The following is a 25,822-nucleotide window of genomic DNA, read 5'->3' as shown; positions in this document are numbered from 1 at the left end:
TAAATTAGCTAGGAAAACAGCACTATCTTGATACCTGTAGCTTGTGAATCTCATTCTTACCTTTTAATACCAAAGGACTATGTAGTTTTTCAACAGCTTTGAAGAAGTCTCTTTTTAATAGCTTGGAGGTAATGACAATTCTGTTTAAGAAATTATAACCTCTGGAATAAACTTTACAATGAATATATTCAAGAAAACCAATCAATCTGAGATCATGTGCTCCTGAAATCAAATTGTTTGTCACCAGGATATGTTGCTATGGCAATGCAATCAATACGCTAATCATACAAATCAATATAGTCTCTGGTCTTTGGGAATAAAGCTGCTTCAAGCAAAAATTTATATGATGAAAAATATGATTATTTATTGATACAATTCACATTTATCAGGAAGGGATGTTAAAATCGATACAACGGGAAAAAGAGAAATATGACGTGGGTGGCATATCAGATATACCTATGTAGAAAATTTAAGAATAAGAAAATTTTAAGAGAAATGAGACTGAATATAAAATAAAGTCGCTGAAACAAAACTGTGGTGAAATGACTCATTCAATATTAAGTCCAAATATTCAGCAGACATGTTTTGGTATGGTACTAGTTCAATTTTTCGTTCAATTTTACTAGTTTCTTCCATATATGAAATAAAAGAATGAACATTTCATTAGAGTGTTGATACCTTGTCACGTTGTATAAATCTTTAATTAAAGTCACTATGCCATCTTTTTTTCACTGATAATTTATCTATCACCTACGCATTTCTCATATATAGCCTCATTCAATTTTTACTCAGAAGTTTTCTTCCAAGAGTCATCAGCAGTGGTTGAACCTTTCAAAGTAAGGAGGTGAGAGCTACAATATGATGATGACAGAAGAGAGAATATTTTGAGATTAAACTGAACTGTTTGGTTCACTGTGACTACTTTTAAAAATCAATACTAAACAAAGACTGATGTTTTAATGTGAAAATGTCACATAACTGTTGTCATCTGTCATCAGCACTACATAAATTGTCAAATTGTTGATAGATTTGTAACCAGTATTTATCGGGTAGTTAGGCAAAGTACATGACAAATTGCTGTTCACGACCAATAATTACGATACAGAATTTTATACAAATTTTCTCGTTTAGTTGTAAGAAATTCTCAACATCAAGTTCTGTATGCTTTTATATTCTTTTTTTTTTGTTCTCCATGCATAGGTGAACATGAAAACATGTACTATTTTACCAGATTTCCCCACTCTGATATAACGGTTCTCCCCACTCTCAGAGTACAGTTCTCCCCTCTCTGATACAACGTTCTCAAATCTTGGCAAAAAGAGCCATGGTTTGTTTCATATTACTTCTACAGTTTCTATGGTAACAGACAGTGAGATATCACATCCACTGGTTTGCTTGATGTTTGTTTGATTCAACCACATTTCACTTTTCTTAAAAACAACGTTCAAAAAAACTTAGCAAAAACACACTGGTATATATCATATTTCTATAGTAGTTTCTAGGTCAAAACTTCAGTTGTGTTTTGGGCAAGTGACTTTGATTTATTACCATGTTAAACTACTACTGTCATCCCTCACAACGAAGTGTTTACTTTACAGTGAATCACCCATAGTTTATTTCATACACTACACAACAATTCAACCCTTATCAAAATGAATCCTGACCTCGGCTTACATGCTGCTTGTTCTAGTGTGGCTTCTATATGAAGACTAATTAACAACTTGGTGGTCTAATATATCAAACCAGCTATAAATTGTGCTATTTATTTTTGTTTTGTTCCTGACAACCTTTATTGGTAAACCTAGGAAGGAAAGTTCCATGGCTATGCTTGGTTTGGTTATAGAAATCAGCTAAAGAAGAGTCTTCCAATGTGGGACCACTAGCATTCCCTCCCTTACTTGTGAAATGAGTTTGTGTTATCATGCTGAGGTCAGAGGAGGAGTTGGGATCTGACACTGGACTATTTCCTATTTCATGACAACCTTTGAAGATCCTTTGCTCATATTTGTAATAATATTGAACATAAAATTATTGGCCTGATGTGGGAAATGTTTCCACAGTGACATTTTGATAGGAAATGGTTGAAAACCAACAACAGCATTGTATCACTCTCTGGACATTCATCTTTATACGATCAGAACTATTTCATAAATTAACTTGATGTAAAGTTATGTTTTGGTTTGGATGTGTTGTCAACTTTCTTATCATTTGTGAATGAAAAGTGTGTGTATGATACAGATAGTCACAAATACCTTCTAAGCACAACATCCAAACAAGGTTTCATAGAAATACTATGGTCACAGTAGGTCTTTGATACTTTTTATTTATCCAATATTTGTGTCTGTGCATCAATACACATACATGATTTCACTGACAAACAATATTGTAAAGTATAGGAAACACAGGCACTCAAATCAATGTGTAGAAAAAAAATGTATTGTATGTACATAAGACTTATTTACATACATATTTTTTTTTTTAAATCATACACATTGATTGAGTGCCTGTGATAGGAAATGAACTTGGCATAAACATATCATCTAGGTGGGAGGTGAATGGCAAAAAAACCTCAAGAATACCCAAGGACAAATCTGTGTGTAAATGCTACATCCAGCCAATTAGCTGACTTTATCTCTTCCCCTGTGTGCTGACAACATACAGGATACTGCAAAAAACAAAACAAGCTAACAAACACTGAAAAACATCGGAACATCTAAGACTAGATTATGTGTCTAATGAAGTACATTGTGAATTATCAAGTCTGTATTCGCTGTAGTATATAGCTAACACAAATCTTTATTTTGTAAAAACAAAATATAACTTTAGCAAATATTAGAAATACTATATAAATCATTGACTATTACTTAATAGCATATTAAATTTATCTAGTAATGCTTTGCAGTTACAAACATTCACGCTTAACTTGATGCAATCAACTGTGAGGCGAAGGGTTGAGTGTTCGTTCCTTAACATCTGCTAAGTACCATTGTCCAGGGACTTTACAAATCAGTCTGCAAATGAGATAAGAAAAGAACAACAAAGAATAATTGAGCTACTTAAGACTTTATCAAGCATACATAAACCATTACCTCCATGGTGTGTGGAGGTCTGAAATAATGTACTTCAACACATGATGTATTGAGTTAGAGATAACCTGTATTAGCCCCTCAATGTTAACAGGGGTATTGATAGTGGATGGGTTCTGTGTCCAGTCTGGGGATTACGATCTCTGGTGACTATGTCATCACTTGATTTGTTACTATGAGTCACTGGGTTATCTGTCGGCATTTCATCACAGATGGAAGTAATTTAAAGGTATCAAAGTGTGATGTATTTATAGAAGAAATGTAGCTCCTTGCGAGAAATATGTCTGGTTTGGTCGATTTCTGATTAGATCTTTTCACTGCATGGTTCTTTGGTCCCAACACAGGCAAAACTTTGAATGGCATTTTAGTGGGTTTTTAAGAATAGAAGGCAAGGAAAGTAACTGTTCAACCTTAAGCTTTTCCTATGCAGTCAGACACTACTTCCATGGCAACAGAACTAAAACACAAGAGAATCTCACTCCCCATAGATTCTACTTCATACTAAACTTCTGGGCAGTGCTGTAAAAAAACTGTTGTCTCAAAAGTAAAATTAATTACAGGTGATTCAAATAACGTTTGGCATGGTACAATGGCTAACTACATTACTTACTGACAATCAACTATTAGTAGTCCATGAAGACAAACTTTTACTGAACAAGTGAGGAAATTTCTGTCACTGTATTAATTGTAGTGTATTTAATAAGGGGGTGTGTTTACCACTCCAAGTCAATATTATGTCACTTAAATTCAATGATAATGTTTATCTTTGACAGAGATCACATCAAGTTGTCACCCCCTATAATTATCTGAAACACATATATGTGTAGTTGTTGATTGATAGGCTGATGTCTACTTCCTTATATACATGTATTACACACACAGTCATGTATTTAATCTTAGGAATCACACTTTCAATGATTTTAACAAATGACCTTGGTAGAAAAGAATGGCAAATCAGGTCAACTTTTACATTGTTAATTTTGGTGTAACCATGGTAACATTTTGGGAACATAGGTTGATTTTACCTACATTTGTAATACCACTATTGACAAATACACCTGGGTAAATACACAGGGAACTCAAAGTCAAACTTATGTACATTGAATTGTTTACTACAATTGAGGCAGCTACACAATTGATTTTTAAATCTTCAGTTTATCATCAACTTCCAGTCACTGTTATCATGTCAATCTACAATCACAGTAACAATGTTGGAGTCCTCTCTGATCTATCAATCTTTACATTTTGGTTTTTCAAAAACACATCTAGAAGTATTCACTGGACTTACTTTCATTGTGTGAGTAGCAATATAAGCAGGATAATACTAAGGTTATATCAAATCTATACCAAAGTTCACAGCATTTATAGTTTCAGATTACACTACTAAAATACTATTCTCAATGTATTACAACTGTATCAATTTTACATGATTAACCTCCCCACCAACGTGCTGATTTTATAGACCAGTTGTCAGTTCCAATGTATTACAACTGTAGCAATTTTACATGATTAACCTCCCCACCAACGTGCTGATTTTATAGACCAGTTGTCAGTTCCAATGTATTACAACTGTAGCAATTTTACATGATTAACCTCCCCACCAACGTGCTGATTTTATAGACCAGTTGTCAGTTCCAATGTATTACAACTGTACCAATTTTACATGATTAACCTCCCCATCAAAGTGCTGATTTTATAGCCCAGTTGTCAGTTCCAAGATGCATCACACATCATGATCTCACAACACAACACACCATCACTCATATAGGCTCAGGGTACTTTGTACACACTATTCTGGGTGATAGTAATGGTTGTCACCTGACCATACAATGGATTTTACAGAAAGACTTTCCATCATTGATGGTGTTTAGTCTGTGTTCTATAAATCACTTACAATTTATTACAGAGGTCAGCATGTCTTTCTATGATGGACATGTTATTTCAAATGTAATAAAGACAAAACGAGCATAAACATATGAATACAAGCAATGATGTCTTGCACAATGCATCTTGGAATTGGAAAATTAACTACAAAATATTATTATATTAGAATGGTATGAATTTTACCTGATTCTCCTAGCTCTATTCTAAAGATTCTTAAACCAAATAAAGTTTGTGTGTTTGCTTTGGTGATGAAAAGATCAAATCACTTTCAGTTCTCAAGACATTTCACCAATGTTCTTAACTCAAATCACAGTATGATGAAATGTACAAGAAACTATATATAATACATTTGTACATATGTACATTCACTAGATTTCACTCACCCTATCTCTTTCTTAACAGGGTTTTAAAGCATTAGAAAAAACAACAATGAATGTATAGGAAATTTAGTATTTGACAAATCTACACCTTCTATTACCAGGGTTTTGAACCTCTAGAAAGAAAGTGACTGTATATCGGAAAGTATGTATTTCACTGCATTCCCCTCTCTGTACAGAGATAATAAAGCCTTTACAAAAACACTGAGTGTATTGGAAATTATACTAGATTCCCTGCTGTTACAAGTTTTTTACAGTCATAGCAAAAACAGTCAATGCATAGGAAACTATATATTTTACTACATTCCCCTCTTCATTACCAGAGTAAAGCGTTCTCAAACAGACTGAGTGTATAGGAAATTGTACATTTAGAAATGTTTTAAAGCTTTAGCAGAATGTAATGAATTCATATAAAACTCAATTTATTAGCTTCTCCTATCCAAAGACATAGCAACACACAAAGTACAGTCGTAATTGGATATCCTACTGTTTGTAATCAGATCTCCATTTTGTCTTTTTAGACATACATAAAACGTATTGAGCTAAAATACAGCAATAATACAAATTTCTGTTCTATTGGGAATCTGGTTTTGTATTGTATATTTGTGATAAAACAGTATAACACAACAGATATGGAAAATACATTTCATGTTATCTGTACAATGCTACTTGTACCGGACAATTTCATGTGCAGTATAAGTAGTGACTTGAGGGCTGATTAAACTGACTTGGGTTCTTATTCTATTCAGGTAATTATTCCTTACAGAGTACTTTCAACAGATAAGGCCTTGTTGTACATCTGTGCAGACAGGCATGCTAGGCATTGTAGACCAACTACAACAAACATTACCAAATCACAACTGTAGGGGGCACTCTCCACAAGAAATCTGTTTGCCTTTTTTTCAACCTGCTCGCTTGTCTCTAATACACATTTTGTGTGATGTCTACTGCAACCCTAAATCCCTTCCATTTTGTTATTTCTTCTTCATAATAACAATAATACTGCCACTAATGCATTGCCATGGTGGATAGACATACATTTTGTCTGGGGGAAAAACAACAACCTTTTACACAAACATTGTGTCTGTTGACTGGAAACAGAGTGGAACTGCCACTTTTGTGACATCAATTCACCTGTAAAGACCTCAATCTAAATATGGACATTGACTATACATCAAGTCATGGAACACTGCATTACCTTCATGGTCTATTATTTTGTGAAAAAAAACCACACAAAACATTGGTAAATACAACAAATACTAGTCAGAGTAAAGTTCTATACTGTTAAATAAAGTGACATTTATTTGTAGTGTTGGGACACTTAATATTATTATACAATAGTCAAAATATGTAACATTATTTTGTTATAAAGTCAAAGTTTTATTAACTGTGATTTCCTTTTAGTAAAATAATGTGTAAACTTCTAAATCTTATTAGATTTCACGTTATCCACAATTTTTTATTTTAAAGCCCTCTGTTGAAAAATTCGGAATTGATGGCATAATGATGCCCATGGTTAAAGTAGGCAGTAAGTTATTGTAGTTACAGTGTAGTATCTGTTTGTAAATTGGTGACTGGGGCAATATCAAAACCAAACGATGCCAATGGTTAAAGTGGGCAATAATTTTACTACTGCAGTATGTATTCAGTGAATTTGTGCATGGAGCAATAGCAAAACCCCTTTCAAAAGGATATGGAGGGAGAACAGGGGAGGAAGAATAGCCTTTTAAGGGAGGGAAGGGGAGGAGAGGGAGAATTGGGGTAGGAAGGAAAAGGGGAGGGAGAGTAAGGGAGGGGAGAGAGAATTGGGAGGGAAGGGAGAATATGGGAGGGAAGGAAATGGTGAGGGAGAGTAAGTGAGAGGAGAGAGAAGAGGGAGGGAAGAGAGAATAGGGAGGGAACAGAGAATAGGGGAGGGAAGTGAGAATAGGGAGGGGTCAGGAAAATATGAGAGGAAATGGAGAGGAGGAAAGGGAAGGGAAAAGGGAAGGAAAGGGAGAATAAGGGAGGGAAGGAAAAGGGGAGGAAAGGGAGAATAAGGGAGGGAAGGAAATGGGGAGGAAAGGGAGAATAAGGGAGGGAAGGAAAAGGGGAGGAAGAAAAGAACAAAAGAAGAATACTGGGACCTTGTAAGTTGTAGACTGAGACCATGCTAATTTGACAATGCAGGGCAGTTTGGCATTCAAGCTACTTTGTTATGATGTCAATGACCTATGAACATAGATTTTGAAGGAATGTATGAAAGTTGAGATTTACATTGTACATCTCTGTTGACATAGTACAAACACTTTAAAATTTTGTACACCCTTCTTCCTTTTCTGGTAACCCACACACTCCTCCTGTAACAGGTTAATTTATTTTCCTTTGTTCCAATATTTGTTTTTACTTTGTTGACAAACTCATTCAGTTTCAACTCCCATGACAGTATAGAGCTCCATTCAAAAAGCCACTCTCACTTAGAATTCAAACACACAACTTGTACACAAACACTTTGACCAACACTTGATAAATTCTCATCATATTTCAGCATAATTTAATTCTTATATTCAGTTGGTTAATAAAGAACAGATTCCAGACAAAGTCTCTATTCATAATAAAGTTAAATTCTGACCTATAAAGTCCAGAAATAAAAATTTCCAAACAGATCTCTGAATAGATGATAAAAAGATTTCAGCACAATACATGTCGGTTTGCTGGGTGGTCACAATGCAAAGTTTGGTGTTAAAGCACATAACAGCTGGGTTTATATAATTTTATGGGCAATTATTTGTACTAAAATGTACCTGTTACTTCTACCTGGAACTGATGTACACTACATAATCAGCATAACAGCTGAGTTTATACAATTTTATGGGCAATTATTTGTACTACAATGTACCTGTTACTTCTACCTGGAACTGATGTACACTACATATTGTGCCACTTACTGTGTGAACAGTACAGGATAATTCCAATGCATTGACATCAATATTATACATCAGTTAAATCATTATTTTATACAAGTATTTTTTGTAAACTGCTCAGGAGTAAAAATCCCCTTGAGCCAATTTAATCTCAGTATCAGGTAAAATATAAACTACAGTGTGTATGCTATGTGTAGATATAGGTAATATATAAACTACAGTGTGTATGCTATGTGTAGATATAGGTAATATATAAACTACAGTGTGTATGCTATGTGTAGATATACAGACAATTTGGAGTCTACAGACAAAATGTAACCATGACAATGCTAGAACATGAATAGCTACTAAATACTATTTGCTTTGCTTTTATTTTCATTCATTTCCCTGCCACGCTTTTTCATTATTTAAATTTAAGGGGGGAAATACTTTACACTTAAACTTCCTACACACAGGATTTTAATCAAACAACTGACAAGAGAATCCAAGGAAAATAGTCAATTTTTTTTCCAGTAAAAAACTTATTGAATCCATGAAAATCATTGACATTCCACACGGTGTGGACCATCCTTATAATGTGAGTTTTGTGTCAAATAACTAGTCATCAGTTTGACACAACATACTCTAGATGTTATCCATGGTATTGAATTATCTTGATGTCGAGATTCGATGCCACGGATATCACTAGACTAGACATGATACCTGTCATCATACCAATACCACCATTTTATATTATCAACACAGTTTTCTCTATACGATTCATGTATTCACATAGACAGTATACCTTCAGGGCAAATATTTGACAGTTTCATGAGATTCGTAAATCATCCATACACTTTGATCCCTGTATCGATCTCTCAAATGTAAATTATTAGTCATTTTACAAGATTTAGTGCCACTTTTTAATAATTCATGATAAAATACAGTTTCATGTTATAGTACTTCAACCATATATTTTCAATACTGACTCAGAGGTACATTTCAATTTATTTCTAACTATCAATTACTTCTATTTCCAACTATTAATAATCAATGATAAGCTTTTGATGAGTTCAATGAAAAGAAATTTGTGAAAAGTAAAATTTATACTTTGTCAGTGTATGAAGTATATGAATATTTGATAGATGGAGACACTATTTGTAGAAGAAATAAGTATACACTATACTCAGAACATGTGTATTTTTAGCTCTACTGAAAGGAAAGCACTATAAGAAAGGCATGTGTATGTGAAATAATGAATTGAAATATGACAAATATATGGGCAGAATAGTGGAACATGCTAGACATTGAGCTGGTAAAGGAATGAAGGGGGGGGGGGGTGCAGAATAAAATTTGTATTTTTAATTTGCTCTAGCCTAAAAGAACATGCCTTCTGTCATCTAAACAAAATCCGGACTTATAAATTCCAAGTTTTCAAATAAAGAAATTTAATCCCTGTAAAATTTCCATCATAACACCTAACATAGTCTGGATTTTACAAGTCCTGGCTTCAGATTATTATAGTATAGATTTCATGTTAAACAGCTCATTGACAATCTTTGATAAAGTACATGCTTTAGTCAGCCTATAAATGGTTTCCTTTTGACTTGCTACATGTCATTGAATAAATTACTTCAACACTTAGGCCCAATGCTGAGACAAGCTTAAACTTATAAATCTTATAATATGCTATCGTTGTGGTGTAATAACATAGACTTCTCAGAAACCAAGGACTTATACAGTTATTATGACAATAACATAGACTTCTCAGAAACCAAGGACTTATACAGTTATTATGACAATAACATAGACTTCTCAGAAACCAAGAACTTATACAGTTATTTATTATGACAATAACATAGACTTCCCAGAAACCAAGAACTTATACAGTTATTATGACAATAACATAGACTTCCCAGAAACCAAGAACTTATACAGTTATTTATTATGACAATAACATAGACTTCCTTGAAACCAAGGACTTATACAGTTATTATGACAATAACATAGACTTCCTTGAAACCAAGAACTTATACAGTTATTATGACAATAACATAGACTTCCCAGAAACCAAGAACTTATACAGTTATTATGACAATGTTAGCCACCAGAAGAAACCATGAATTGATGGATGGCATATAGATCAATACACTTGTATCATGAAAACAGAGCCGTGTATGTTTTATCACTTTATAGCAGGAATCCCACATTGATGTACAAGACATTTAATTTCCCTAGCGGACTGAAGACTTAATAAATATGTCAGCATTTAACAGACAGTAAACATTGACTCCCAGTACACAATGTACCTTTCAAAGCCATACAGTAGTTGACTTTCATAAACTCATTACTAATATTAGTTTACTTAAACATCAGTTGCCAAGATATAGTGTTTGGTGAGCTCTTTACTAAAGTCAGTATCCTACTTAATATCACTACAACCCTCACTACAAAATGATGCAAGGATTTGCATAGGACAATACATACATTAAAATATATACATTATTAAAAAATACTATTGTTAATCATTGGCAGAGTTTATATTTTGTTTCTCCCCCTGACTGCTAACCATGCCTGTAAACTACCTAGGACTAAGCATACATCTCACTTCTCCCCATTACTGCTAACCATGCCTGTAAACTATTATTATTATTATTATTATTTTATTTCTTGTAAGAAACGCGCTACACATGCGTCTCAACCGAGAACTAAGCATACATTTCATTGCTTCACTTCTCCCCCTGACTGCTAACAGTGCCTGTAAACAACCTAGAACTAAGCATACATTTCATTGCTTCACTTCTCCCCCTGAATGTGAACAGTGCCTGTAAACAACCTAGAACTAAGCATACATTTCATTGCTTCACTTCTCCCCCTGAATGTGAACAGTGCCTGTAAACAACCTAGAACTAAGCATACATTTCATTGCTTCACTTCTCCCCCTGAATGTGAACAGTGCCTGTAAACAACCTAGAACTAAGCATACATTTCATTGCTTCACTTCTCCCCCTCAATGTGAACAGTGCCTGTAAACAACCTAGAACTAAGCATACATTTCATTGCTTCACTTCTCCCCCTGAATGTGAACAGTGCCTGTAAACAACCTAGAACTAAGCATACATTTCATTGCTTCACTTCTCCCCCTGAATGTGAACAGTGCCTGTAAACAACCTAGAACTAAGCATACATTTCATTGCTTCACTTCTCCCCCTGACTGCTAACAGTGACTGTAAACAACCTAGAACTAAGCATACATTTCATTGCTTCACTTCTCCCCCTGACTGCTAACAGTGACTGTAAACAACCTAGAACTAAGCATACATTTCATTGCTTTCATTTATTGAATTACAATTAAATACAACTGAAACAGCAAAAGGATAAAATTTCACAGCAGGTAATATTATTTCCTTATATAAGTATGTTTTATAGATTTTAATGCATAAGAACAAATTTTCAGCATCACATAGGAAAAATTATGACCACATTTTGTTTCCATCTATCATATTTTCAGTTATTTAAAGAAATATTTGTCATCAAAGTTACTTTATACATGCAGTTCAATAAAAGCATGGAACAGAAAGGTTCATTCAACTTGATGCTACAGTTACATCTGTCACAAGATGTCTATTAAAGACTGGAGACAGTCTTCAAACAAGCAACTCATTTAGCAGTTATACAAACACCTATTGAGTTTCTAGTTTGATTAGCACACTCTTGCATAACACTAGTTTCATTGTATACTGAAAGCTTAGGGAGATGTATTGACAATTAGATTTTTTTATCAGGAACCAGCATCTTAGCATAAGTTTTCAACAGCGCCCTCATGGGTGAAGTAGTGTAGATGGTGAATGATTTGTTTGACATAGATACATATATACACCCTTCTTACTGTGGTGGATGCGTGTATGAAAATTAATCAGTGCCTAACAATTAGATTTTTTATCAGGATCCAGCATCTTAGCATAAGTTTTCCCATCAACAGGGGGAGTAGTGTAGATGGCGAATGATTTGTTTGACATAGATACCTATATACACTACTTATTAAGGTGGGTGTGTATTATGAAAATCAATTGGTATTTCAAAATCAACTCATTGAAACATCAATCTATAAAGCGACATCTCAAGAAAGTGTACAAGGATTGTCAGTGTTTCAGTGAGGTGTTGATGCAACATTTCATTATCAGAATGGGACTGTGATCAGCAACATTCTACTACCTTTCCACAACTAGTCCCAGCCTGTGAACACTAGAGGGCGCTGTTTATGACAACCCCTATCTCCCCTGTTATAAAGATGGCTACATTATTTACTCAGATATACAACTGTTATAATTAAGTTAACATACTTTTATAAGGAGTTTCCAAATCATTTCTTTGCTTATCAAGAAATTAATGTTTTTCCTTCACATATTATACATTATTGGCATATCTTGGATTTTGTTTTTCCTTGGAATAACTTATCTACACTTTGTCATGGGTCGACCATTGATTTGAAGTTAAGAAATTTCCAACACAAACTTATCATGAAAAGCCTGCAAACAAATAAGTTATTTACTTGGGATTTAACTAATTTACTGTTATATTCCTTTTGTTAAGATAATGAAGATTATTGTCATTTATTCTGGGAATGTAGATGTGTTGATCTATTTTGGAATTCAGTTAGGGATTGGGTTTAGTTTAGTTATGCATACTAATTAACCTGTTATCTTAACAAAGAAACACTTTTTTTTTTCAATTTCATTTTCCTTCTAGGACATTAATTTATTTTTAGATGTACATATTCAAACACCTTATCACATATACCTGGATTTAAAGTCATATTTACTGATTCAATTTATAAAGTAGAAAACCAAATTGCTTCATCTAGGAAAATATATAAAAAATGGGGACTGTTTCTTACTTATTTTGACGTGTAGGTGATTCTGTGTTTGCTTGTATTAGTCTTGTGTTTTTTTTGTCTTTGACATATAGTCATTTTCCTTCTTATGAAATTAAAAAAAATTAAACACACACAAAAATTAATGTTTTCATTGACAAAAAGCCAGAAATTTAGCATACAGGTACCTGTATATTATTCTCCAGATCGGCAACACACTTTGTTCCTGCATTGCAGATTCTGACAACCACTAGCAGACTCCTGGAATGGTCCTTCTGTGATATTATCACAGTAAAAGAAATGCTCATGTTCCAACATTGGACTGGCCTCGGCTAATTCTTGCAAACCAATGGCTGTGACATTAAGGCACCCAGATAAATTCAGGTGCCTCAGGTTGGGCAACCCTCCGTTGCCAGCTAATACACTGTAATGAACAAGATTTAGTTAATGATTTGATTACACATATACATCCAACCCCCAACCCAAGATATCCAGGAAAACATAGGCAGCTTTGCCATATCAGGTCAGAGGTCAAAGGTTGAAGGGTCATAATACATACAGTTTGACTACTGTTACTTCACTGCTGAGACATTTGTAAAAACATGGCTTTGTGGGAAATACTGCAACCTACTCTCAAATCTAATTATTACAGTACTACAGTCAAAACTCAATGGTAAATTAAAATATTACACTTTCACAAATGAACTGAAGAGTGAAATAATTAAAATTGATTACAAATCAGAATAACAAATAACGATGTCATCTAACCCTTCACATGACCAGCAGGTTTCTTGTTTATTTTTATGTATACTTGGGACATAGCATTCTATTGATGGATAGGGTGGGGGTGAGGGTGTCTGTCTTGACTAATTTGATATATTGTAGGTTTACTATAATCAGATGAATACCACAAGATCCAAGTTCTTGACACACAAGCTTGTTGATTTGTTTTGAAATGTAACCCATTATTCTTCAGGTGTATTTTGATATAGAGGTTAGTTAGCTTTAGGTGAAGAACGTAAACATAGCTAGGTGGTTTCATTTGAAGAACATTAATATAGCTAGGTGGTTTCACTTGAAGAACATAAACATAGCTAGGTGGTTTCACTTGAAGAACATAAACATAGCTAGGTGTTTTCACTTGAAGAATGTAAACATAGCTAGGTGGTTTCACTTGAACATAACAATAGTTAGGTGGTCTCACTTGAAGAACATAAACATAGCTAGGTGGTTTCACTTGAAGAACATAAACATAGCTAGGTGGTTTCACTTGAACATAAACATAGCTAGGTGGTTTCACTTAAGGAACATAAACATAGCTAGGTGGGTGATTTCACTTGAAGAACATAAACATAGCTAGGTTTTATTTGATCTGTAAAATCTGTAAACCTTATGACAAATTCATTCCATCAAGATTTTGTACATACAACACTAACTGCATGGTTGCCTATAATAGATTTGTCATTTAATTCATTATCAAATAGTATCTTGCTATAACCATGGGTTGGTCAGGTTTCAATTTATCAGATCCATTACCAAACTTTGGTCGGTTGGTTCCAGCTTGTCAGCTGATTGTACCATCAGCCAATCCATGTAGACAGGAAACATATCTTCATTCATTGTTGCACATTGTTGTGGTAAATACAGACTTGTTTTCTGTTGCTTTCATCCTATTCAGGCCATATACAAAAATCTACTGAACTAGCTGAATGTGTCTGTGGTTATGAGCAAATGTTCAATGCTAAAGAGTGAGTAGCATATTGGCAACAAACTCATTTCCAATTGATGATACTAGTACACATTGTGTATATAATTTGACCTAGTAACCTTTCATACATGATCTGGGCACAAAGTGTCTTGGTACACATTGTCAGCAAAACCAGTTTTGTATCCAGAATTTGGTGAACTTTTTACATACATAGTCAATGATCATTAATTTGTGACCTAGTTTTACTCACTAGAATCATAGATCGTAGATGTTACTTTTCATGTCATTCATTACAGTATCAATGCAATGTGTTCAAACATTAGGTCAACATGCATGTGTACATTCAATAGCAGCAGGTGAAGTGTGGGCAGCTCCGGAAAACAACAGAATCTTCCAAAGAAAAATACTGATGTACCCTCATCATACACTCATCAGTCATTCAAAATTGTAATTGCCATTTTTCTTTCTTGTGAGTTATGTCAATTTTCTATTTACCATTATTTGCAGATACTTGGACAAAACAAGACAAGTTAAATTGTCAGCTTGTGGGTTGAGAATTGATACTGGTACATAGACATTTCCTTATTGAACAAAGTCCCCTGGTAAGCAGTTTGATAAACTTTGACATTTAAACTTTGACCTACATTAACCTGTCATCAGATAACTGAAAGAAGTTGGTTAAACTTTGATTTGGAATTTTCAGCATCCAACTATATATTCTTCAACACTGATATGCCAGTAGTTTCAATCCCTAACTCATCATTTGAATCCTGATCCACCTTAACTATTCAACTTTTGATATCTATTACATAAACACTGTCACAAGTACCTACCTGACTTGTGAACTTTGAACCTTGACCTACCTTAACCCTTCATCAGTGATCTGATAGCAGCTGGATAAATCTAAGAACTCCAATGGTCTTTCAGTGGTGCCAGCACCACTGCAGCAGCTTCCAGTGCCAGAGCACCGTCTAGTCCTTGTGTTGTTGCTATCTGACAATGACTGTCTGCAGCAAACATTGCTGCTGTTCTCATCATCACAGTCTGATGCAAGTTGGAGTTGATAAGTCCTCATTTTGTCCTCACTCCACTTGCTGTCATGTCCAGAATACTGAGAACGGTTCTCACTTTCACAGCAAGAGCATGAGCTGGCCGTCCTTGGGTACATTACAAGTGTACCCTGATTCTGTGAGTCAGAAGCCCACGTGTCGTACTCATCTCTTGCAATATTACAACAGTCAGGATATTGCTGTTTTTCATCACACACATTCCACCTGCTAAATCTCTTTAACACTGAATCACAGTCTTCAATAGCAACCTCATCATATGTCCTGGTTGCCATGGGTACACAGATATTCTCATCTGCATCCTCCTCATCATCATCATCATTATCATCATCATATGAATGTCTACTATTGTTGTTATTGGAGCAGGCTTCCTTGCAACACATTTCAATCTGAGGAGGGTTCATTCCAAGAGCCTTGGCAAGTCTGATCAGTGTAGTGTCGGTAATCTTCAAGCATCCAGACAGATCCAGATGTTCCAAATGACTACCTCCACCATTTCTACCAAGCCTACATACAATTACAAACAGAATACTGATATCAGCTTTGAAAGTGAAAAGTTGAACATATCCATTTCACTAGAATGCATCTAAGGCTTGTACTACAAAAATACTAGCTGTGTCTTCGAAACAGAAGTGATAATTAGACATAACATCATATCTGAGTCACCAAAGATGAAGTTTCTTCAAACAGTGTGTTGCGGCAATATTCCCACCCCTTCCGGCATAGACAACTTTATATGATCTTATTCCAAATCAGTATGCCTTCCTGAGTCACTGATGTTAGGGCACTCTCACATTTCAATTTACGGATTGAGTCTTTATAGTGAAAAAGATACAAACCAAAGATAAACACACTTTGAGTATGTTAGGTTTGTTATAGGTTATAGTTTGTTAGGTTTTGTTGGAATTTTTCAGAGAATTTGTAATTTTTTGGTAAGTATCATGACGGTGAAGGGCCAAAGGAGGATTTCTCCCATTCACACAGGAATGACTCTCCTCATACAACGACTAGATTTCTGGATAGTCTGACATCTGTGTAAACGTAAACATGTCTTGATATCGTCTCTCTGACCAAGCATCAGCAGGTCTCCTGAAACATCACTATAACCACCATGATATTGCTATGACTATGAATGATAAAGTATAAGAGTTTGATAATTGTATGTTGTGATTTATCATTTCATGAACTTTTACAACAACCTACTTTCTACGTATTTTGGTATTACTTACCCTTTGAATGCAACATCGGACACATTAGTTTGTGATAGATTCAAATGTTTCAAGTTTGGACAACTGATAATAATTTTGTACACCTGGAATAGAAACATAATATGGTTGTCATGATTCCAAATAAGGAAATGTATACCATGATAAAATGTACATGTACTGGTAATGGTTGGCCATGTTTTCTTTGGTAATTCTCGGTACCTGAAATAGAATATTACCGCCTAGACGCATCATAAATATAACAAAACATTTGATTTCTTGGTTGACACCATAACTTCCACTCCATGCACTTCACGTGCATAATGGTTGGCAATGTTTTGTTTGGTACTTTTGACTAGTTCTCATAGCAAAATATGTCATCAATTCATACTAATGCTTCATATTAAATCAAGATTTTGCAAGTCAAAGTAATGTATGTTTTAGACTAGTGTTACTACAAACCAGAACAAATCATAACACGAAACCATAATTGCAAAAGGAATTCACTTAGGTGTGGAAAAAGTAAGTCAATTTTATCCACTAATCTCTTCCTTCATATACTATGTATAACAATTAAAGGACTAATCTTTCAGTCAAAATTATTTCATTTTCAAAAGGAAAAAAAATGGGAAAAAAAATAAAAATAAAATAAATTGCCAATTTTGTCACCTTTGTGCTGAACATACCCTTCTTCCATTATATGGTTAAAACAAAACCAAGTTTGTCTATTATGTGTTACCTAGACACTACATGAGGTATATATGCATCCTAGTTTTCTTACCAATCCATTGTTAACACCTTTACTTCTACTCAGATCTACCTTCTGTACACCATTTCCAATCAATGGTATAAGATACTTAGTTATGTCTGTCAACATCTTAGCTTCTTTGCGAATACACATGGCTGTGTAACTTAGAGCACTACAAGCACTGTTATCACTCTCCTCAGACTCATCAAAATCAGCGTCTTCATCTACGACTACATACAGGTCTTCTGTACTACTGGATAGTGGTGTGCTATCAGACAGGTTACCTTGGTAGTCATCCACAGTAACACCAAACTGCCAAATACCTGCAATATGGATGGGTATAATAATGTAATAAAACTCTATAATTTGATTGTCACATGGAAAGCAATAATCCTGTCATTTTTACAATATACAACTCTGGTATTCGAGGCTTCAGTTTACTAAGATAGACACAAACTAAAACTATTATTGTTGTTCAATGTGGTAGATTACACAAGTGGGTGATAACAGTTCCTCTGTTGTGTGAATCTAATCACCCTGTGATGAAGATCGTGTAAACATTGGAAGTCCCAAAACAGTACACTACGAATTTATGGAACCAGCTTTCAGAGATGCCTCCCTACTGAGACTATATAATTGAACCAATGTCCATTCAACAGCATATCAATGTCGTATAAACATGTTGTGACAATAGTTTTAGTTTGTTTTATCTTTGTAAACCAAAGGCTCAATTACCAGAGTACTGCTTTTAGGTGAAAATTAAGAATTAAGAGAGTATCATGGCAAGTGGAAAATTTTATACAAAGATTAGCACACCTTCTCAACAAATTCAAATATATCACTAGTGACTATGAAAAAACATAAACAATTGATGGGCATGAAACTTCCTTTCAAAGATAAAACAGTAATCAACTCTTTCCCAACATTTCTAGTTTGGACTACTAGTGGTTATTCTTACCAGGTATATACCTAAAATTCAATGAATGTTTTATTTTCACTATTCTAAAACTGCTATTACACCAACATTTCACTTCACGTTTTGTTAGTAAATCTCCAACATTCAATTTTTTAAAATGTTTTTCTAATATTTCTAATATTATATAATCTAATATTTATTTGTTTACCTTGCGCCCATCTGCTTAGGTGCAGAATCTGCCATAACACTCCAGAGAAGGCAAACTTTGACCAGTTAGTGCAAACTTGGGCACATCGACACAGGTCTTTGGGTCCCAAATGAGAAAATATCTTTATCACTATCTCAGGAGGCAACTGCCAGAACTTACTGTCTTCTTCAAAATCATCCTCTGTAAAAAAAGATGAAGATATTTCCAGTGATTTTGCTATGGGTTGGGAAGCCCTATCTGGTAAAATTTAGATTCCCATACTTTGTACAAAATGTACAATAATTTTAGAGTGCAACCTCAATGAAGTGATGGAGACATCGGGTAAATTTATATTATTTTTCAATGAAAAACTGGTGATATGTGGGTGAAGATTGTGTTTTGCTTGATGTAATACATTATTTGACCATTTGTCAATAAACAGATCAATCACATATTAACAGTATTTAAATAAGAAATAAAATGGCAGAGTTTTACTTTTTGTGATTAAAACTATTTTCATTTGACCAAGTCAAAAAAAGTCATTGACGAACATTTATGCCCACTATCTCGCCATATACAAAATAACAAACACACTCGCAAACACATTCTAACCCATACATGATAACCCCCAACCCCATCACCAACACACAAATGCACACACGCATGCATTTACACACACACACACACATATGCATGCCCGCACGCGCACGCGCACGCTCACGCACACACACACACACACAATAATCTCTCACACTGAGGTTCAAAAACCAACAACCCACAAAGACCTGGTTGAAACTCATCATACCTGTAGGTTTCTCAGCAGTATCTGTCAGATACTTCAGGTACTCAAAAGGACGACTATGCAGCTGACAATGTCTTTCTATCACCAAGGCTTTAATGCTCTTCAGCTCTTCAAATGAGAAATACTGCATCAACAAAGCTTGAAAAACCTGGCACAAGAAAGAAAGAAATGTAGAATTCAAATACAGCAAATACAATTTTTTTAAAAAATTATTTCCACTGCTTCATATTTTCAAATTTAGCAAGTACAGGTACGAAAGATTAAGCATAATGGTAATTCAGTGGACTGCCAATGCAATATATACACAATTTAAACAAGTTAAGGAGTATAGACATTCATGTAGTTAGTCTGTAATGAATAAAGACCTCCTAGAATAACCTGATTGATGAAATGTTGTGGTCCTTTACTATGTGCAAATGACAATAGACAGAAATGTTTGCAACTGTCATTCTGTATACTTCTTTATTCACATGTAAAGTTGTATATGTGATTGAAAGAATGTACACCATGATGGATCTTTCAGTGTAAAATGTCAAAGACTCTAACAGTTATCACTACAAATCAGCATGTCTGCAGCCTCAGGCAACACAAATCTAAAATTACATATTTCTTTCTTCTATGTTCCACATAAATTATTATTCTCTGAGAAATGTCACTTTCTTACCTCTTCCTCTTCCTTCAAGTGAGGCAGGAAGTCTTTGGTGAACTCTTTCAGAGCTTTAGTCAGCATTCTACCAAAGTTGATACGGTCATCCTCAGTCTTACTTCTATCTAAATGATAGCCATCATCCACCATCTCTAACATATCAGTCAAATGATTGTCTGAGTGAACATTGGTCACTGCTGCAATCTCTATCTTCAGTCCCTTCAGTCTACACTTCAGTTTCTGCATGATGCACTCATTTTCAATCCTTTCATGTATTTTGAAGTCAGAGAAGGTGGTCTTCACCTTGTCAAGTATCAGTTGCCAGGCAGTGTGGTCTGAGAAATTGGTTGCCTGCAACTAGAAAGACAGAGAAGAATGTTCCAATTCAGTAAGATCTCTACTAGGAAGCTATAGCAGCAATGCAGGAAGTTTTACAAACATTGTCCACTTCACAGGGTTACACAATGACAGCTAAAGTAGAACTGAACTAGATGTAGTGACAATAACAGACTGGATATGACTCTTGGTGCTACATTTTGTATTAGTAATCATTTCAACTCTGTTTACTGAAAAATCATGCAGTTTAACCCTTTACTAGTCTGTGTTAATTGGACTGAAATGATGTCATTGTTCCGGCTTTTATCAGCCTGCTCTAAATGTTTTGGGAAAGGAGAGATTAGACCACGCCCACAACGGCTGATCTGTCAGTCTAGTCAATCAGTAGACAGTAATGACGTCATTGGTCCGGGCGTATCAGCCTGCCCTAATTTGGGGAAAGGGGAGATTAGACCACGCCCACAACAGCTGATCTATCACTGATCTGATAAAATCATATATCGAAATGGTAACGGTTAACATTTACACAACACACATATGCTCACAAGAAGCGTGATAGGGCTGAACAACACACATAGTATCTTACAGTCTATTAACCCTTTACATACACAGAAATCTATACTTATACTTAATATTGATTTCTTGACAAATGCATATGCCCCATTGGCTTATTTATATTTATGATGCATAAACAGTTTGGGTAATCTGTCATCAAATATTCATGTTATGATGGACATGCTATTAATTTTTTATGTTTCTCATCACCAACTTTCCTCTTATTGCATTGTCTTGTAAGAAGGTCAAACAAGACAAAATTTAAACAGCTGAAGATTTCTTCCCAATACTGACATCTTTAATTGTTTACTACAGCACTGTATTCTTTTATTTTTATGATCCATTGAATTATTATTGAATACAACCACAGACAGAAAATCGTTTCTTAGTTTCATAATTTCTACTGAGGTTGTAAAATTACTATCTTGCATGCTCTCTTCAGATATGACATATTTTTTATTCCAGTTAACGTGATTGAAGGATAAATATGTTAGAATAAAATATTTCTGTCTACCAGGATACAGTGTATGTCTACAGGATGCTATGTGAGGACTAGTCATTCCTCGAAGTTATATATTAACACTAACATTTTTGTACTTTGTGTTTCATTTCTTACTTTACCTTTACCCTGCGTTTCAACAATCAAATATAGATGCTTACAGATAAAGTGGTATTATATATAGAAGTATGCCATTTATACTGGTCATTTGTTCAAACTTTCATAAAATACAAAATATAGCAATTAAATTATGTATACTACAGGATAAAATCACATATTGAAATTCCATGGTAATGGTTACGTTTACAAGACATGTATATGCTCACAGAATACAATCAGAAAACGTGATCCTTTTGTAAATCAATATGTTTATACAACTGAACATATATCAATTTTGCCTGAATGTCTACCATATCATATCCTCGATACAGAATATAGACTGTTAGCCTGTGACACACTAACTTTATAAGCTGCTGGCTAAATCATGACATTGACTTGATCAAACTAAGGTTCAATCATGAACTATTTGTTTTTTCTTCCTATTTCCTATCATATTGTCACACTGAAATCATAATTAAAGGTAGCACAAAAGTGAAAGATATCACATTTGAGTTTACTTGTAGTGAAAAAAAAAACTTGCATCAGAGATCCCTGTGAATAATTGATATTGACTTTAGAGTGTGGTAATTTAGTATATACTGTTTTACATCAATGTTGCAAGCACTTTATCACTTTACATTTATGTGGCTTACAATCGGGCATGCAACATTGGATCTATATATTATATATACTGATTGTGTGGTAGACAACACAATCAAACAGTACAATACAGTAAAGTAACATACAATAGAATACAACCAGTGTGTCCTCTAAGCCAATTTGACGTGATATTGACGTCGGTATACAATTTCTAGTGACGCACCAAACTTTGATATTCTACTATCTCTTACTAAGTGGTGACTCACAAGAAATGCCAGTTTTTCTCATTTTGACTCACAACAACAAAATTTGGCTTTCATTTATACTATAGAGCACACTGAATACAACAACTTTAATTGCACTGTGTTATTCACAGTCACATTTGTTTATACAATCAGTATTTGGTACATAAACTATAATTTTGGTATTTTTTTACCACGAATCTAAGGCTTCAGATTAGAACCAAAGGGTAGATCTAATGTGACAGTAATCAACACTATCTCAAATCATCTCATGTGAACAGGTGTTTTGCCTAATCACCTTTCTAATGTGCAGGCAAGAATAAAAATACACACAGGTATCTATTTCAAGGGTAAGTCTGACCTGTATATATTTAATACAGACAACAATGACTGTTTATCAGTCAACAAACCAGAATGATTTGCACTTTTTATTTGTGACAAGAACTCATCAACATGTCAATTCAAAATAGCTTTGATGACTAAATTTTGTGATGGTAGTGATCGGGGAAACAATTCCATGTTATACAAAATGTACATGTACAAATATAGTTATGTGATCAGTATGTAATGAAAGCGAGTTGTTTCCCTGATAACACCTACAACAAAATATACTTGTCAATGCTATAAAGCTATAAGCTGCATCAGTGTATGCTCTTGTATCATTTATATACATGTATTCTGATCAGAGGTTAATCTGGTAAATTTGTTACTATTCATGACATGCAGTATTCATAATGTGCTAACCAGCAAAATCAACAACCCTTTTAATTAATGGGTAAATTGGTTGCTGGAGACATACAAGTTATTGATATGTATGAATAAATAATTAATTTTGCATTGTGTTCACACTCACACCAACAGCCAATATATTGTAGACAAATTGTTTTTCTAAATGACATACTCTGCCATGTTGTTGTTGAGGATTATGACATGACAAGGCAAAATTTACCGACATGCTCCACCAAAACACTTACTGTTGAAGCTACAGGACACAGTGTAGATTACCAGATTCCTCCTTTATTGTAGTGATTCTGAATACTTCACAAATTAATACATAAATCTACCAACTTGAATGTGTTATATAGCTTGTTGGTCTAATTTGTCATCTAATATATATTATCAAGACATGTACAAGAGTGTACCAACTTCATAATGTGTGACTGACTAACTTATTTTGATATTTCTTTGCATAACGGATGTCTAGAAAATGGAAAATTTATTTATAGATTGTTGCCATAGATACTTGTAACCCATGACAACATGTTTCAGAATACATACTTGATAATATAATGTCACTTAGTCTGATTGACAATACACAAAAATGGGAAAAGATAACAAGTTTCCCTAGGGTAGTGTAATATTCATATATTCCTGCTTGCAAACATAATATAAGACATACCATTTACACTTTGGTTATTGTACATTGTGTGTTCCTACAAATCTAAACTATTCTGCTGAGCCTGATATACCTTTGTCAGGCTTTGAAAATCAAAGACAATGGTATTACAAATACTGTAATTTATTAGATTCTTACAAATACGAGTGTAAAGGTCACAAGTACGGCATCTAAGATACACTACTGACATTGGAACCAAGCAACAATATATGGTCCTTGCACACAGAGTAAGACAAGACTTACTCTGGATATATGCACTCCGACACTCTCCACTATGGATCTGACCATAAGGAAAATGCGAGACTGTGCATCGTTTTCCTGCACAAGAATTTTCGGTAAAAAATCTCAATTACAAATAATACAGAAATAAACTTCAAATCACTAAACTTAACCTATGGCTACACATGTATGTCTATTTCTACCTGTCATTTCTTGTCTAATGTTTGCTTCAGCCACAAAACTGACAACTGTTTGTCATGCAAATTGACTATCTCAATATTGCACGGGTGCAAAACCTTGTGCAGGTTTACACTGCGCTGCAGTCATATTGTCCTTTTTGCAACTCAAGTAAACATTTGACAAGAAATGATATGAACAGACAAGATGTAGAATTTAGTTTTTTAATAGGAAAAGTTTAATTGTGTATTTTCCATAATCATTGGATTGGATTGGATTGGACAGGACGCAATTCTGAAATTGTCCCATTCTACACCAGAGATAGAAAGGGACAATGTCAGAATTGAATCCCGACTTACTCCGTCTGCAAGCAGGACTACATCATAAACATAAGCTCGATGTACAAGAAATTGCCAAAAGCCTGGTGGTCAACATGTTACTATTTGTTACAAAAGTGAACCACTGAAAACTGCAGTAAAGTGGATATGACAACAGAGACTACCAAATAGAAACTACTCGTTGCATTCATGTGTCTTTTAAAATGTTATAATAAAGATTTTACTTGAAAGCTTTGGATCATGGAAGTATAAAAACCCATAGTTGGATCGTGAGTCGTGACGTTATTAGACGATTTCGATGTGTATTATTGCACGTACGCCCACATTACTAGTTTTGCAGGCGTTTCTGTCTGAAGCTGGAATCACCTGTGTTATAGTAAACAGGCAAAGTGAAGTTCGTATTCAAATAAAACACAGTATGCTGATCATACCATTTGGCTTGTTAATTAAAAAAAGTCGAGTTTAAATATTTCACTGGTACTTGGATTGGAATGGAAAGATAGATGCACAGTGACACACAGTGTTTACATGATGATGTAGATGCACGTTGCGTCAAATGTGAATGATTTTGACTTGAAAATATCGCCAATTACTTCTTTCAATAAAGTACCTTAACTATAAAATAATATCAAAAATTACTAATTAAACATTACATCGGTGATATGCTTACCTTGCTTGTCAAATCTTGGAGCTGTTCAACTATATTTGAGTGCGGAATAGAGAAGACATCGACTTCTGCGGGAGGAGGCGCCATTTTGTCTCCATCGGTCGAGTTCATTTCTGTACGTAATATGCTATTTGTGGTGGACAGCACTTTCAACCATGTAAGTACTATAAGTACTATAGCAATCAAATATGAATACAAAATTAGATTTTGTGCATAATTTTCAAATATCTTATATGAATTTTGACTTAAAAGCTTTCATTTCACGCTAAGTCAATGAGTCCATCATTCGCGTGCTATTCCCTCTTCAATAAAT

At 34.4% G+C, this 25,822-nt stretch overlaps 1 protein-coding gene across 1 annotated transcript; it reads right to left on the bottom strand.

Moving 5' to 3' along the window:
- Nucleotides 1-112: 112 nt before the first annotated feature.
- On the bottom strand, nucleotides 113-25,596 carry LOC144437930 (F-box/LRR-repeat protein 5-like). Its single transcript, XM_078126967.1, has 9 exons — nucleotides 25,513-25,596; nucleotides 20,400-20,738; nucleotides 19,739-19,883; nucleotides 18,955-19,134; nucleotides 17,864-18,153; nucleotides 17,107-17,189; nucleotides 15,674-16,384; nucleotides 13,291-13,526; nucleotides 113-3,011 (listed from the first exon to the last, which is right to left on the bottom strand). The coding sequence occupies exons 1-8, from the start codon at nucleotides 25,594-25,596 to the stop codon at nucleotides 13,298-13,300; spliced, it is 2,061 nt and encodes a 686-aa protein (XP_077983093.1). The 3' UTR covers nucleotides 113-3,011; nucleotides 13,291-13,297.
- Nucleotides 25,597-25,822: the final 226 nt, after the last annotated feature.

Source organism: Glandiceps talaboti, chromosome 1 (genome assembly GCF_964340395.1).
Source record: "Glandiceps talaboti chromosome 1, keGlaTala1.1, whole genome shotgun sequence".
In the NCBI taxonomy this organism is placed as follows: Eukaryota; Metazoa; Hemichordata; class Enteropneusta; family Spengelidae; genus Glandiceps; species Glandiceps talaboti.
This window is presented reverse-complemented; position numbering and strand designations above follow the sequence as displayed.

Bases quoted from the DNA above. Each gene is read 5' to 3' on its own strand.
- LOC144437930 (XM_078126967.1), bottom strand. From the start codon at position 25,596: ATGGCGCCTCCTCCCGCAGAAGTCGATGTCTTCTCTATTCCGCACTCA. The intron at 20,739-25,512 runs GTAAGCATATCA...CTGTCTTTCTAG, and splicing joins TCCAAGATTTGACAAGCAAG to TTGCAGGCAACCAATTTCTC. The intron at 19,884-20,399 runs GTAAGAAAGTGA...TTCTTGTGCCAG, and splicing joins ACTTGAAGGAAGAGGAAGAG to GTTTTTCAAGCTTTGTTGAT.